This window comes from Acinonyx jubatus, chromosome F2 (genome assembly GCF_027475565.1).
Source record: "Acinonyx jubatus isolate Ajub_Pintada_27869175 chromosome F2, VMU_Ajub_asm_v1.0, whole genome shotgun sequence".
NCBI classification, from domain to species: Eukaryota; Metazoa; Chordata; class Mammalia; order Carnivora; family Felidae; genus Acinonyx; species Acinonyx jubatus.
In genome coordinates, this window is record NC_069394.1 from 76,112,811 (window position 1) to 76,126,584 (window position 13,774).

The following is a 13,774-nucleotide window of genomic DNA, read 5'->3' on the forward strand; positions in this document are numbered from 1 at the left end:
AAGCCCCTTTGAAACTTACTCTGTGATGATAATCTTTCCATGCCTTTGGATGAAAGCCTAGGTGGGTTGCAGTCCTTTCCCCCTCATGCCGAGATGCCAGCCCCGTGATCGTTTTAAATCACGGGAAGCGTTTCGTTGAAGACACTTAGCAGTCCTTCTCACTGCGTACTCACAGGAAGGACGTCTCTCTTTGCGATGCCCTCAGCAGGTACAGGCCCACAGTCCCTCCTCTTCCTGGCTCTGTTTCCCTGAGCTTACCTGCCATTGCCTCAGTCTTCCTGAGGCCGGTGAGCGGAGAAGGTGGAGGCGACGGGGAGGAGCGGGGGGGGGGGGGGGGGGGGTTTCTTGCTTGCTGTTACTGATGGCTGCTTTATGTTCTCCCCCCTGCTGGATGTCTGAAGCTGGTAATTTCTCTTGGGAGCACTTTTTTGGGTTCGTTGGAGGCCCCTTTTCTGGGCCACCCACCGCAGCCCCTGTGGTTGGGCCGAGCCGCCGTGAGCCTCCTCCGGCTTGTGGTGCCACTGAAACTTCTTGACACCCCAGGCTCTGGGAACGTCGGCCGATCCTGACACAGCCCCTCTTCTTTGCTGCTGTGGGTTACTGTGACCTCTCGGGCTCATGCCTCTGTCAGGCACCAGGCCACTGTCCTCCCTGCCTCCCGAGTGTGGTTTGCTTGGCGTGGGGTTGGAAGCCGTCAGCACCTTTTTCTCTTCTGCAGGGCAGGGACCTACCTCGGGGCCCGTCACGTTCTACGGAACACTCAGAAATCGTCCTTCCCCTCCTTGGATCCTTTAATGGTGGAAATAGAATTTAATCCCTAAGGGGATTAAAAATCACTAGAGTTCTTTATAAATTCTGTATGTGACGTTCTCTCACGGTTTCCCGTTAGTGTCTCATATCTGTGGGTTTGGCATCTCAGTAGCTACTGAGGCAGAGGAGCTCATATTATTATTGTCATCTTACACGTGTGTACGTATCAGTTTCAGCAGTTCCAAAAAATTAGCCTGGTTACAAAGACGTCGGGTAAACTGATGCCCGGTTAAGTCATCAGAGTAGGCAGGTCCGTATTTTGCAGCGCGGCAGTGGGGGAGTCTTGCGCACATGTGAGAGGAAGGCACCTTGGGCCTTGTGGCTCTCTTCTTCTTCAGTGTTACTCTTGACTTGCGTATTTCTCTTTTAAATCTCCGTTCTCTATGGTTTATCCCGATGGCCAGCCTAGACTACTCACCGCTCTTGGAAGAGTTCATCATGGGAGGTGCAGAGATGACAAGCCGGCAGGCAGTGCGTGCTGTGTAAATGTTTGCTATTACAGTTGTTTGGAATTCTAGTAACAGTGTGCTAGAGCAGTTGAGGGAGGGTTATCTTCAGGCACTTTGGCTGCAGTAAAGGCCTCTGTTTTTTGAAGGCTTACCGGTCCTTTAGTGATGTCATTCGGAGAAAAATAAACTGGGTGATAATAGACATTGTTATTAATGTACATATTAATAAAATGTAATAATGTGGTTAATAGATGTTTGACGAGGGCCTTCTGTCTTGAGCCCTTTGGAACAGAGGGTAAGCAAAACCACGCATAGATTTGCCTTTCACGGGTCTTCTTGCATAATGAGGGAGACACATGTAATATTTTCAAAAGTCATTCAGGTACACAATTGCAGCTCATGAATACAATGAAAGGAAGATACGAAGTGCCACGAAAAGGGCATATTTGGGGGATTAAAGTGGAGAAAGAGAAGGCTTCTTTGAGGAAGGAACAGTTGAGGCAAGATCTGAAAGATGAATAGAAGTTATGTGTCATATGAAGTGGGAAAACTTCTGGGAGAGAAAGCAGCATGTGCTAAGGCCCTGTGGCTGACGGACCTGAAAGAAGGTCAAGGGAGTCTGTGCAGAGAGCACAGGTAGGCGACCGTGCTCTGTGAGGCACTTGGACAGGAAGTCCAGCCCAGACTGTGAAGAACCCAGTCAGCCATTGTTTTGTTTTTAATCAGGGCAAGTGACAATTCAGATTTTTGGCAAGGTCACTTTGACCACAGTGAGGAGAATAGGTTGAAGGGGAACAGCCCCTGCGTCCTCATCACCCTCATCACCCTCACCGTGATCACTGTCATCATCATCATAGCAGCAGACATGGGCTTACCGTATTGCGGGGACCTGGGCTTTACAAAGACCTTTGGGCTTAATACCATACTGTAAAGGAAGTGTCCGGGTTCCCTTCATTTGCCAGGAAGGGATTGACTAGATTAAATGACTCAGCGGAACATATCTGAGAAAGAGCAGAGCTGATGCTAGATAAAGTGATGTGTTAAAGCAGAGGACCTGACACATGACAAGCGATTAATGTTCGGTTATAATTATGCTATTCTTTCCCCCTCGATGTCAATACATTTTTCAAAAGAGATGTTTTAAAAAGGAAGTATAAAAAGGTATACAGATAAAAGCCGCCCTCTCACGCTTGCCCCATCTGCCCATCCTCGGGACCGTCTTCCTCTGCCAGAGTTCCTAGTGCCTTATCGCCGACTGTGTGTGGAGGTGCTGCTCTCCACCGACGGTGAGGCTGCGGGCTCCACGTTGCCGTGTGGACGTAGGAGCCCCCACAGCTGTCTCCGCAGCCACACCCCCGCAGCAGCACACAGAACCTCTTTCTGTTCGTGAAGCGAATCGCGTCTTCACTTCATTTTTGCATCTGTGGTGACCGGGGGGGGGGGGGGGGGGGTTCATGGTGGTAGGGGACCCAGCGACAGAAAGCAGTGTCGGCTGGCAGTCATCTGGGTGCCCTTGACAGTCGGAACTTCCTCCTCCGTTTCACTGGCCAGGACATCACGTGGCATATCGCATCATTGTAAGAGAGGGCGGCTGTCTTAAAGATGAGTCTTTCTCAGGAAATTAACATGGCTTCCACCACGTGCTTTTTAACCCTGTGTTCCCTGCTGTCTGCATCTGAGCTGTCTCCCCGCACGGCAGCCGGTGGACTTGATATTGACCTGATACGGGTACAGACACTAGATGGTGTTGAGTATACCGGTTTTAAGCAAGCCACGAATACCGGCAATGAAGAAGTTGTTTAGAAAGCAGCTTAGAAAACGGTGATCGAGAACAGGAGCCAGAAGACTGCAGCAGGCTGTGAGACACCCAGGTAGATGAGATGTGCCTGGATTAGGAAACGAGACTGACAGCCGGATTCACCAGTGGGAATTTAAGAGAGAATATCTTGGAATACGTTGAATCTGTGATTCAGGAAAAAAAAAAAGTTTTAAAGACGCGTGTTGGTTTACTTACATATTGTAACTTTCCTCTTTAAAGTCCCTTGTCACTTTGCTACACGGGCCTTCTGCTGGCTGACAGCGGGAGCTGGGAAGTAATTGCCGCATCTTCACAAAGTGCCTTCTGTTCCGCAGGGTGATCGAGCAGCTTGGCGGGAAGCAGCTGGTAATGAACCACATGCACCATGAGGACCAGCAGGTTCGCTACAACGCTCTTCTGGCCGTGCAGAAACTCATGGTGCACAACTGGTACGTGCTGGCTTTTTCTTCCCCCTCCCCCACCGAGCCGCAGCATCTCGCTTGCACCTTGCAAAAGTTCTTACGCGAACGCTCTGATGAGTGATGGCTTTTTAAATCAGCAGTTTTGATCAAATACCTAGAAATATGTTTCGGCCGTCGAGGGCAACGACGTCATTTTTAAGAGAGGAACTGCGTTGATGTTCTCAAAAAATGAGCATTCAAAGTACTAATATCAAAAACCCTTGCAGAAGTAACTGAAAGGACATTCGCGGCTTGAGCGAATCAGTCTTTTTGGAGTTGAGGGGAATCCGGTTGGATTACTGATCAGAGGCTTTACAATTTCACATGGCTTAACTCTTTAGAATATGGTTAACCTGAACAGTTTTACGTTCACGTGAAAACACTAAGATTCAGCTCTCACATTTCATTCATTAGAGCCTTTTGCTTTTGAAATAACCACAGTCATGTTTTTCTCTCATTAGTTTTTACTTTTCAAATCAAAATTGTTGACCTTTTTGTACCCACTTAAGATAGACCGAAGAGTGACTGTTAAGATAGAACGGTGAGCCATTGGTGTCCGTGATGGAACCTACCAGAATTCCCTTTGCCGTGGCTAATTGTAGCTGCGGGTTGGGTGTTTAGTGCCTTCAATGCTCTACTGAACAGTTCACATACCTCTCTGTGGACTTCCGTTAAGGCGCTGTGAACAAATACACGTTCCCTGTTACTGACGGTAATGCTACGAGTACGTTCAAAGGAAAGAATGAAAGGTACATTGGTAGGTGTGCATTTGAGAGATGCAGGGAGACACAGTATAGGGGACCGTCCGGGAGCGCTGCTGTGGCATCTTATTTTACGTATTATGATCTCGCCACGGAAGCACTTTTCTCATAAATACTGACACACATGTATGCATTCTTCCAACGATTCTTTTGAGCACTTACTTTGTACCCTGTTACGTTAAATGCCGGGCTATGGATACGATGGAGGTAGGTGCAACTTTACATAGGATGGATAGAGAAGGCCTCCGGGAGTGGGCCAGAACAGCTAGGCTGACACCGTCGTGATAAGGAACCAGCCGTGCAAGCCAAGTTATTAGGGGTAAGCACCTCAGGTAGAGGGAATGAGAGGGGAACCAGCCCTCGGCTTCTTTAAGAGCAGTGCCTGGAGACGTCCTTGGTTGTCTGCAGACAAAACGGGTGCCGATGCTACTTGTACAGGTTGCTAGAGGCCAGCCGTGCCGCTAAACGTCCCGTAATGCACGCACAGTCCCCCGCAGCAAAGAAGCGTCCTGCCTGCCGTGCTAACAGCACCAAGCTGGAGAGACTGTAATTGGGAGTGGTAGGAGGGCCGGCATGGGAAAAAGATGGGCAAGGCGACACTGCCAGGGAGCCGGTCATGTAGGGGCCTGTAGGCCACCATTTGACTCTTCATAAGACGAGTGGAAAGCCATCGATGGCAGTATTTGATTTATGTCTTAAAAAGATCGCTGAGGCTACTCCCTAGTGAATGGATTATGGAGGGGTAAGTGTTGAACGCAAAGAACCGTTTTAGTGGTTCTCACTGCGGTTGAGAGCAGAGATGGCCGGTGGCTTGGATCGGAACACTGAAAGCTGAGATGACAAGTAGTAGACGACCTTGGATAGATGTCAGAGCGCGTGCTGGCGGCACTTGATGGACTGGAAGCGTTTTTACTTGTTTTTCTATCCTCGGCTCAAGAAGAAAGGGATCGAAGCAGAGGGCACTCAGAAATGGTTTTTATCTAATATTCAGCAGGAGGAAAAAACTTTTCAAGTCTGTCAGTAAAAAACAGAGCATTAGACTGATTTTCTCTCCTTGTTTCACTTTACCATGAGCCCCGTTTTCAACACAAATGAATTACTTAGTAGTTTTGTATCTCTTGGTTGGTACCTCTTTCTCGAAATTGAAGAATGCTGGCATTTGGTAGAGTTCGAGGCTGCTGCAGCCAGCACACTTACATTTGTCTTGTGTGAAACACACTTTCATTTTCCCTTTTCGTTGATATTAGGGTGGCTGAAGTATAATTCCTGTTTTGTTAATAAAAAAATTCATTAAATTTTTTTTTAATGTTTCTTCATTTTTGAGAGAGAGAGACAGAGCGTGAGCGGGGGAGGGGTAGAGAGAGAGGGAGACACGGAATCCGAAGCAGGCTCCAGGCTCTGAGCTGTCCGCACAGAGCCTGACGCGGGGCTCAAACTCACAAACTGCGAGATCATGACCTGAGCCGAACTTGGACGGTTAACTGACTAAGCCACCAGGCGCCCCTAAAAGAATTTCGTTGTAATAGTTCTTCCTGATGAAGTATTTATTGTTGGGTTTAGCTTTTTTTTTTTTTTTTTTTTAAATGTGTATTTCTGATATGGGAGGAAAGAGGGGTGTGAGATAAAATGCCCTTTTTTCTTTGCCAGTGGAGGAAATTTTTTGGTTGAGAAGTTTTGTTGTTTCAGTGTTCATGCATTGAAGGTGATTCATTTGCAATTGGAATATTTCCTTGAGTTCAGGAACTTGATTTAGTTTCTTGTTACATTTTTCAACGCATGATTACAAAAGAAAAAGTAAACATCTTTATAGTTAGACACTGGTTTCTTAGCTCTCTGACTAGCTGATGAGCAAATATCCTTTTCCCCCCTAATTATGTGCTAAGCTCTTGTAACTTTGTTTTAATTATGGTAAATCTCCTTGAACGGAGAAGCTTAATGTCAATATTTTCTTACACTTTCTCTTTAAAGAAATTTCCCTATGAAGAGAAATTTTGTTGTGACATGTGTATCTCCATGTCTCTTTGTGCTAGAGCATGAAAGTGGCTCAAGTAAATAGCAGTTTATTTAGAATATCAGATTAACGTGAGATCGAGTAGAATGCAATTTGGAAAGTCAGTCTTCTGCAGAGGGTACCTTCAAATGTGAAAAGGATTTTGAATCTGTATCTTTATGCAGGTATATCCAGTTTGCCTTATTAAGTCGTGCTGGCAGAGACTGCCTTTCAACTTGCCTAAAATAGACGCCCCCCCCCCCCCCCCCATATGGTACTCGTGTGCTAAAGATGTCTGTGGATTGAATCTTACAAAATTTTCTTGGAATTGTTTATTCTCACATCAAAGACAAACATGAAAGCAATTGACTTTGTTTCCTCTTAGCATTTTGTTGGTTTTACTTAAAATGAGTTTCTGTAAATGATTATGTCGGTACTGTATAGTGAAATAAACTAGCTGAAAATATTTAAAATATAATCATAGATTCAAAAGTGGGAGGAAAGTCTGCCTCAGTGGTAGCAGCAGCAGCCTCTCATGCCATTTTCGCATGCTTCTCTGGACTTGTTGTTTTGTTCCTGGGCCACACTTTGAGATTTCCAGCACACTCTGGATTTTCTTGTACTCGTCTAGCCGAAATGATTTTCAGATTTCTTAAATACTGCATTACTCCGTAAAGCTTCTGTTTATGAGTCTAAGTCATAATTTTGGATATAGTAAAGTTAATATTTTACTATTTTTTTTTTGTTTTAAACATAAGTTTAAAATTACATTTAAGTATAAATCGGATACTCGTGAAATGATAGAACTGGGCTGTCAGTGGATCTTGATTTTGATTCTGTTTTAGGGAGTTACATGTTAAGTTTTTGATAATGTAGAGGTGGATTTGAGCTTACACGTAACGAGGGAGTATAGAGTTGTGTATCGTGTGAAAATACTCAATTCTTTTTCACGATTGTGTGGTTGATTTCACAGTTACATCATGAATTTTGCAGGTCTTGGAAAGGCTAGGGTTTCTCCCCTTCTACTTGACACCTGCATTTACATGGAAAATGTAGTGTGGAAATGGGTATGGAATGGGTATGAAGTGGGTATGGAAATGGGGATGGAAAATCCTCCTCGGTGCGGATGGGGAGCAGAATGGTGGGGGGCTGGAGTGGAGCTGCCAGGGAAGGAGGGGACGCTTGGCTCACCCTGGCGTCTCCTCAGTTCAGGGGGTCTGGAGCGGGTCAGTCGCACTTACAGCCCTGCTTCCAAATGGCGGGCAGCTCTCTGACCTTCCCGTACTCGCTGTGTATTCGTGGTGTGCTCCTGTTCTTCAAGCAGCGCTGGACTTGTATGTTAATAAACTTGCCAAAATACATGTAAACAGTGACAATGTACTCTACAGAACTTTTATATATACCCTAGGGTTCCACTTTATAACTTAACATCATAAAATATCATCATTTTTCTCCTACAGAATGATCTTAAATGTAATCAGCCTCTAATTCAGAAGCCACAGTATGTGCATATGGACAGCTCAGGACTTCAGGAAAGAAACACTGAATTTTGTAGGTAGAGGATCTTGTGTAGAATTTTCTATTGTTCCTAGGTTATTTTTCAAAATTTTTTTTAAAGCAGAGTAATAAGTTATAAGTGGTGTTCTCCCCAGATACTTTATGTATAGGTAAACAATGTTACAGAGGACTCACCAAGCCAAGTGTATGACCGATACTTTGTTCTCTGATGTTTATGTCTGCTTAGAATATTTTAGTTATTCGGTAAGTATATAGCCATAAATCCGGTGATTAAAATAGCTACTTATGAAGTGAACTGAAGGAAAAAACCCTTATGTGCATTAGCCTTTTAGCATTAATTGTCATGTTACTAAAATATTCCGTGTGATTTTTGATAAACATACAACATTTCCAGGTTTAACATTTTCCAGGTTTAATTTAGAAATTTGTGGTCACTCATTGGGTGCCTGGAATTTTCCATATTATTCTTACATTTTTGGTGGAAGAACCTTTGAAAATGTCTTTGGTATCATATGTTTTGTGTATTTTTTGGAAAGAAATATAACTCAATTAAAAAGTATATCAAAACCAGTTCCAAGAAAAGAGGAATTCTTTATAGCCAATTGTCTCACCATCAGATGGAATAGCTCCCAGTCTGCCAGGTAACGTTGCTTCTACTTTGCTAGTTAGACAGAGCTATTTTGAGGCTGTACCAATTTGTCTGGACACTATGTACCACTTAATTACAATTGATTTGGAGATGCTACCAGGACATAAATCTGAAATTGTTGCAAAGTACCAGCCTAAATAAACATTTGGGAAGGTCAGTAGTAAGCATTTAGACAGTAAAGAATATAAAAACACTGATGGATAATGGAGTCTGTGTACTTTATAATTAAGTATAAAATCAAATGCAGATTTCATGCATAAATGCATGTGACTAGTGTAAGTATCTGTGGATCAAATTCATGTTGCGGTTTTATTTGATTAGGATTAAAACAGACAAACAGCTGGTTGGGGTTTTGAAGGGTCGGTTAAACATGAACAAAAGAAAAGTCTTGGAAGGGAAGGCAGAGAAAAATGAGCTAACTTGCTTTGCTTTTAAGTGCTTTTTCTCCTTTCAGTGGGGGACAGTTACTTTTGTGGTCACATGAATATTTCATTTCATGGGCTGTGTGTGTGTATGTGAAATAATCAATAAAGCTCAATAGAATACATTATGCTAAAAACTAATTAAATAATAGGGGTGCCTGGGTGGCTCAGTCGGTTAAGCGTTTGACTTTGGCTCAGGTCATGATCATGGTTCATAGGTTTGAGCCCCATGGTGGGTTCTGTGCTGACAGCTCAGAGCCTGGAGCCTGCTTTGGATTCTGTCTCTCTCTCTCTCTCTCTCTCTCTCTCTCTCTCTCTGCCCCTCTTTTAATTAAAAAAAGAAAAAAAAAAGAAAGATTAAGCAAACTTTCTATTTACTCATCTAAGAGATTTAATTACTTTTTTGAATTATTTTATTGGTTTCCTTTTAAGTATGTTATCCAGATGTTGCATCTTGATGGGGGGGCGGGCGGGAATCTCATGGATAACAGAAATGAATTGATAGGTTTTCTTACCACTGAAATTTTGAGGAATTGACTAAAAAAAAATGATGATAAGCCTGTCATCTTAACAAAGATTTAGATGTAAATATCCTTTAATTACATTTTTTAATTTTTTTTAATTTTAATTTTTTTTTTCAATATATGAAATTTATTGTCAAATTGGTTTCCATACAACACCCAGTGCTCATCCCAAAAGGTGCCCTCCTCAATACCCATCACCCACTCTCCCCAATTACATTTTTTTTAATTCAAAGAAATGTTAATGTTTTATTTGTTTTTGAGACAGAGACAGAGCATGAGTGGGGGAGGGGCAGAGAGAGAGGGAGACACAGAATCCGAAGCAGGTTCCAGGCTCCGAGCTGTCAGCACAGAGCCAGACGCGGGACTTGAACTTACAAACCGTGAGATCATGACCTGAGCCGAAGTCGGACACTTAACCCACTGAGCCACCTGGGCGCCCTACATTTTATTAAATTTGCGTTTTAAAAGAATTACGCAGTGATGCATTGGGTCCCTACTAATATATCTAACCCTCATATGAATTAAATAATGTTCATCACCAGTCCTTACTTGTATTTTTAAAAGCGAGTTCAGTGAAAAGCTACCAAAGTGTCAGTATAGGGCTCAGAGGTGGTCCCAAAAGATCAGGTTTCTTACACCTACACACCATCAAAGCTCTAGCACATGTCCCTGGGCTTCTCTGTACCTTCAGAAGATTCTTGCCCCACTTTCCTTAAGGGCAGGTATTGGCAGATGCCTGAGCGAAAATGGTGTTTTGGAGGATGGTGTTCCCCACCTTGCCACACAGCCCAGAGATATCTTGCGAGGAAACATTTGAGCATTTGGTTACACCGTGCCATTCGTTCTCTGTGTGGCCAGTTACTTGTCCAGTGGAGGGGGTCTTTGCTGGTATCCCTGTAACCGTTACTCTCGTCTCTAACTTAGGCGTGGACGAGATGCCTGTTAGATGAGCGAATATGTGCTAGGATAGATACGAAGTAGAAAACCCTGGCACCGCACACGGGTTCAGTGCGGTGCCACGAGGGTGACGGAGGCGTGAGCGCATGTCACAGGAGCCTGGGGACTGTGCCTCATCCTCCCGGGCCTTCGCGGGGGACGTCTCCTGAGGAGGCGACGCCTGGGGTAAGCCTGAGGGTGACGAAGGAGTCAGTTGGCGAAGCTGAGGCTGCAGTGTAGGGAGGACTCGTAAAGAGACACCCTGGCGTGGGAGGCCCCAGCGGGGTCCCCGGGACGGAAATCGGGGGCCTGGAGGGCCTGACCTATGGCTCAAGGCCACCTCTGAAGTCGCACGCCCGGCCTTAGCATTTCAGGGAGACTCAACACAGCCACGGTCATGTGAACACCGGTGTTATTCCTTCTCGGCTTCTCTTTCTGGCGCAAGGGGCTTAGCCTCCCGTGCCGTGAACCGTACTTGTTGGCAAGTCCTGAGCTGGTACAGCGGCTCACGAGGTCCCGATGGACCTGGCATCGCTCAGCTTCCTGCTCTGTGGCTTTGGGATGTGGTTCCCACCCTTCCGGTGGCAGAGGAGAAGGCAGGTAGGAAAGGAACCAACGCTTTCTTTTCTTTCTTTTTTGTGACGTTTTAATTGGAAAGAATGTAGTGAAAGGTTGCGGGAGCAGAACAACGAACCTCTGCGTGTTTCACCCGGTTTTGCCACTTGTGGACGTTTTGCTCCATTGGTGTGTTTCTCCCTCCCTCCCTCCCTCTCCCCCTCCCTCCTTCCCTCCCTCCCTCTCTCTCTCTCAACTGTTTGAGAGTAAGGGGCAGACATTATGACCCTGTGGCCCTAAATACTTCAGCACCTGACTCCCAGGAACTGGCTTTCTCCTGTCACCATAGTACAGTGACACACCGCTGTCCCACAGCTCACACTGCCCCGTCCACTGTTTACACTGGTGTCTGTAGCAAATACGTTGTGTCCAGTCCAGGACCATACATTGCATTTTGTTACTGAGTCTCTTTCGTCTCATTTAAACAGAACAGTGCTTTGGTGTTTCTTTGTCCTTTTCAGCAGCGGTATTTTTAAAGCCTACAGGCCAGCTGCTGTGTAGAATGTTCCTCACTTTCAGTTTGTCTTCGTTTGCTTCCCGATTAGCTTTAGGGTATGCATTCTGGCAGGAACACCGCAGAGGTGATGTCATGTTCTTCTCAGGGTCTTTATCAGGAAGCTCTTGAGTGGGTTTAATAATAACCCTATTATTAGTGGTGGCAGTTTTCACCTAAAGTGGTAGTAGGGTTCTCTGCTGTAATGAACTTCTTTCCCCTTAGTAATTAGTAAGTAATCTGTGCGGAGGTACTTGGAGACGGTAAGCACTGGTTGTGTTTACCAACAAACTTTCACTCATTTTTAGCATCCAGTGGTGTTTCTTGCGGGAATCAATTATTACTGTAAATGATGGCAAAATACCTTTTGGGATTTTATTTTATTTTTTTAATGTTTATTTTTGAGAAAGAGAGAGAGAGAGAGACAGAGCATGAGCAGGGGAAGGGCAGAGAGAGAGGGAGATGCAGAACTTGAAGCAGGCTCCAGGCTCCGAGCTGTGAGCACAGAGCCTAGTGCAGGTCTCGAACTCACGAAACACGAGATCATGACCTGGGCGAAGTCAGACGCTTAACCAACCGAGCCACCCAGGGGCCCCTGGGATTCTAGTTTTTATAGGTGTAATGCCTTTGGAGGCAGCACTCTGTACTCACCACTGTGTAGGAAACTGAATCTGCTGAAGAAATAACCTAACAGTCAGTGAAGGATCTCATGTGGCAAGTTGTACCGAACACCAGAGGAGGAGGAGGAGGGGGCGGGGGAGGAGGGAACGGCCAGGCACTTGACGTGCCGGAACTCCTGAGCCAGGAGGATTTTGTCTTACATCCAGTGCTTCTTTCCTTCTAGCATCCAGCTACTGTTTGATAAGTTTCATTGCAGGTAGTGAACTTCAGGGGATTGTGACTTGGTATCAGCTTCCTATCTCAGTTATTATTTTCTGAAAATGACATATCTTTGATCTCTTCTTGAGTAGTGTTTTTTATGATAGCATTATAAAGCCATTGAAACAATATCTCCAAACCACGCCTTTCATCAGACATTAGTAATAGAGGTTTTATGTGTCACACCAAGAGTGAATGTTCCCCAACATTAATAGTTTTAAGAAGGTTTACTCATAACAGATATCTGTTTTCATATAAATGAATGAGATGTCTTATTTTGGTGAGTGGTTATGTGTTCATGGTTAGTGTGTTCGTAATGTTAGGAAAGTATAATTTTGAGACTACTTTTCCATTTGCCTAATTTTTTTTGCCCACATAAGATAATTTCATGTTTATGTATGTGTGTATACGTGTGTATACATGTGTATATATACCTATCTTCTAAGATACCTTTTGCATATTCTGCGTGTTCAGAATCAAATATATCCAGTTTATCATGTTCTGACAACCTGCGACAATTTTGCTATTTTTTCTTTCAACTATAAGTTACTTTAGGTAAGAATATGTGTCCTAATTATTGTTAACTTATATTTTTGATAAAATTGAAGGGTGGTAAACATTTATACTTAGATGGCAATAAAAAGTCTTCGCAGTGTTTTTGTAGATTATCAGTAGAAGCCGCATGTTTAAATAGAAGCTGCCCAAGAAATAGTATCAGTGATAAAATTGTAGAAACAAATAAGCCACTAGAAGGTTCTGCCAGAGCATAACAGGAACGTGATGGGTGCTAGTATACTAGTGAAAGATCTTCACACACTAAGATCTGAACTTCTGTGCGTGCTTTACTTCACCAGGCATGGTTTGTTTGCAGTCAAAAAAAAAACCTACTTAAGCCAGCTTAAATCTAAGAAACTCTCTTAGAAGGACGTCAGCGTAGCTCACAGAACCCCACGATGGGGGAAGTCACACAGTTTCACCGAAACCGGGAACCGGAAGGCTGGCAGGAAGCAAGGCCACAACATTTTCCACCTCCCTTTCCTTGTGGCCACACGGTTTCTCCCGGCTGCAGCTGCCTGCTTCGTTATTTTCTGTAGACTGGCTTTTCCGCCCAAGGTCCTGTCGGGGTTGCCCCTCGGTTGCCAGCTAACCCTCCAGTTGAGTTTTCTACAGCGAGCTGGTGCAGGGTGCCTCTGCCGAATCCCTTGCTTCCTGCTGGGCGTGTTCCTTGGCCACTTGTCTTCCTCACCTGACGAAGAAAGAACAGGATTCGAATGGCAGCGAGGAGTTCTTTTTTGTGGCTCCGTGAGTTTGATGTCTCTGCGTTACATCCAAGAAGAAGTCCAAAAGGTAGAAATACAGGTTTGGAGTTCCAGAGCAAGATGGGAGCTAGAGTGATAGAGCTGAGTAATCAGGAGACAAGGGATTGAGTCTCGGCAGTAGATGAGATTACCCCCCAAAAGCATGTGTAG

General features: G+C 44.6%; 1 protein-coding gene across 3 annotated transcripts in view; it reads left to right on the top strand.

Annotated features, from left to right (window-relative positions):
• Positions 1 to 13,774, top strand: part of ATP6V1H (ATPase H+ transporting V1 subunit H) — a 106,989-nt gene that overhangs the window by 76,549 nt on the left and 16,666 nt on the right. For 2 of the 3 annotated variants that reach the window (XM_015071282.3, XM_027042861.2), the window contains one exon: positions 3,393 to 3,506. The exons of the other annotated variant lie outside the window; for it this stretch is intronic. In XM_015071282.3, the coding sequence (XP_014926768.2) occupies positions 3,393 to 3,506 (114 nt within the window). The remainder of the gene's footprint in view (positions 1 to 3,392; positions 3,507 to 13,774) is intronic. 3 annotated transcript variants of the gene reach the window in all.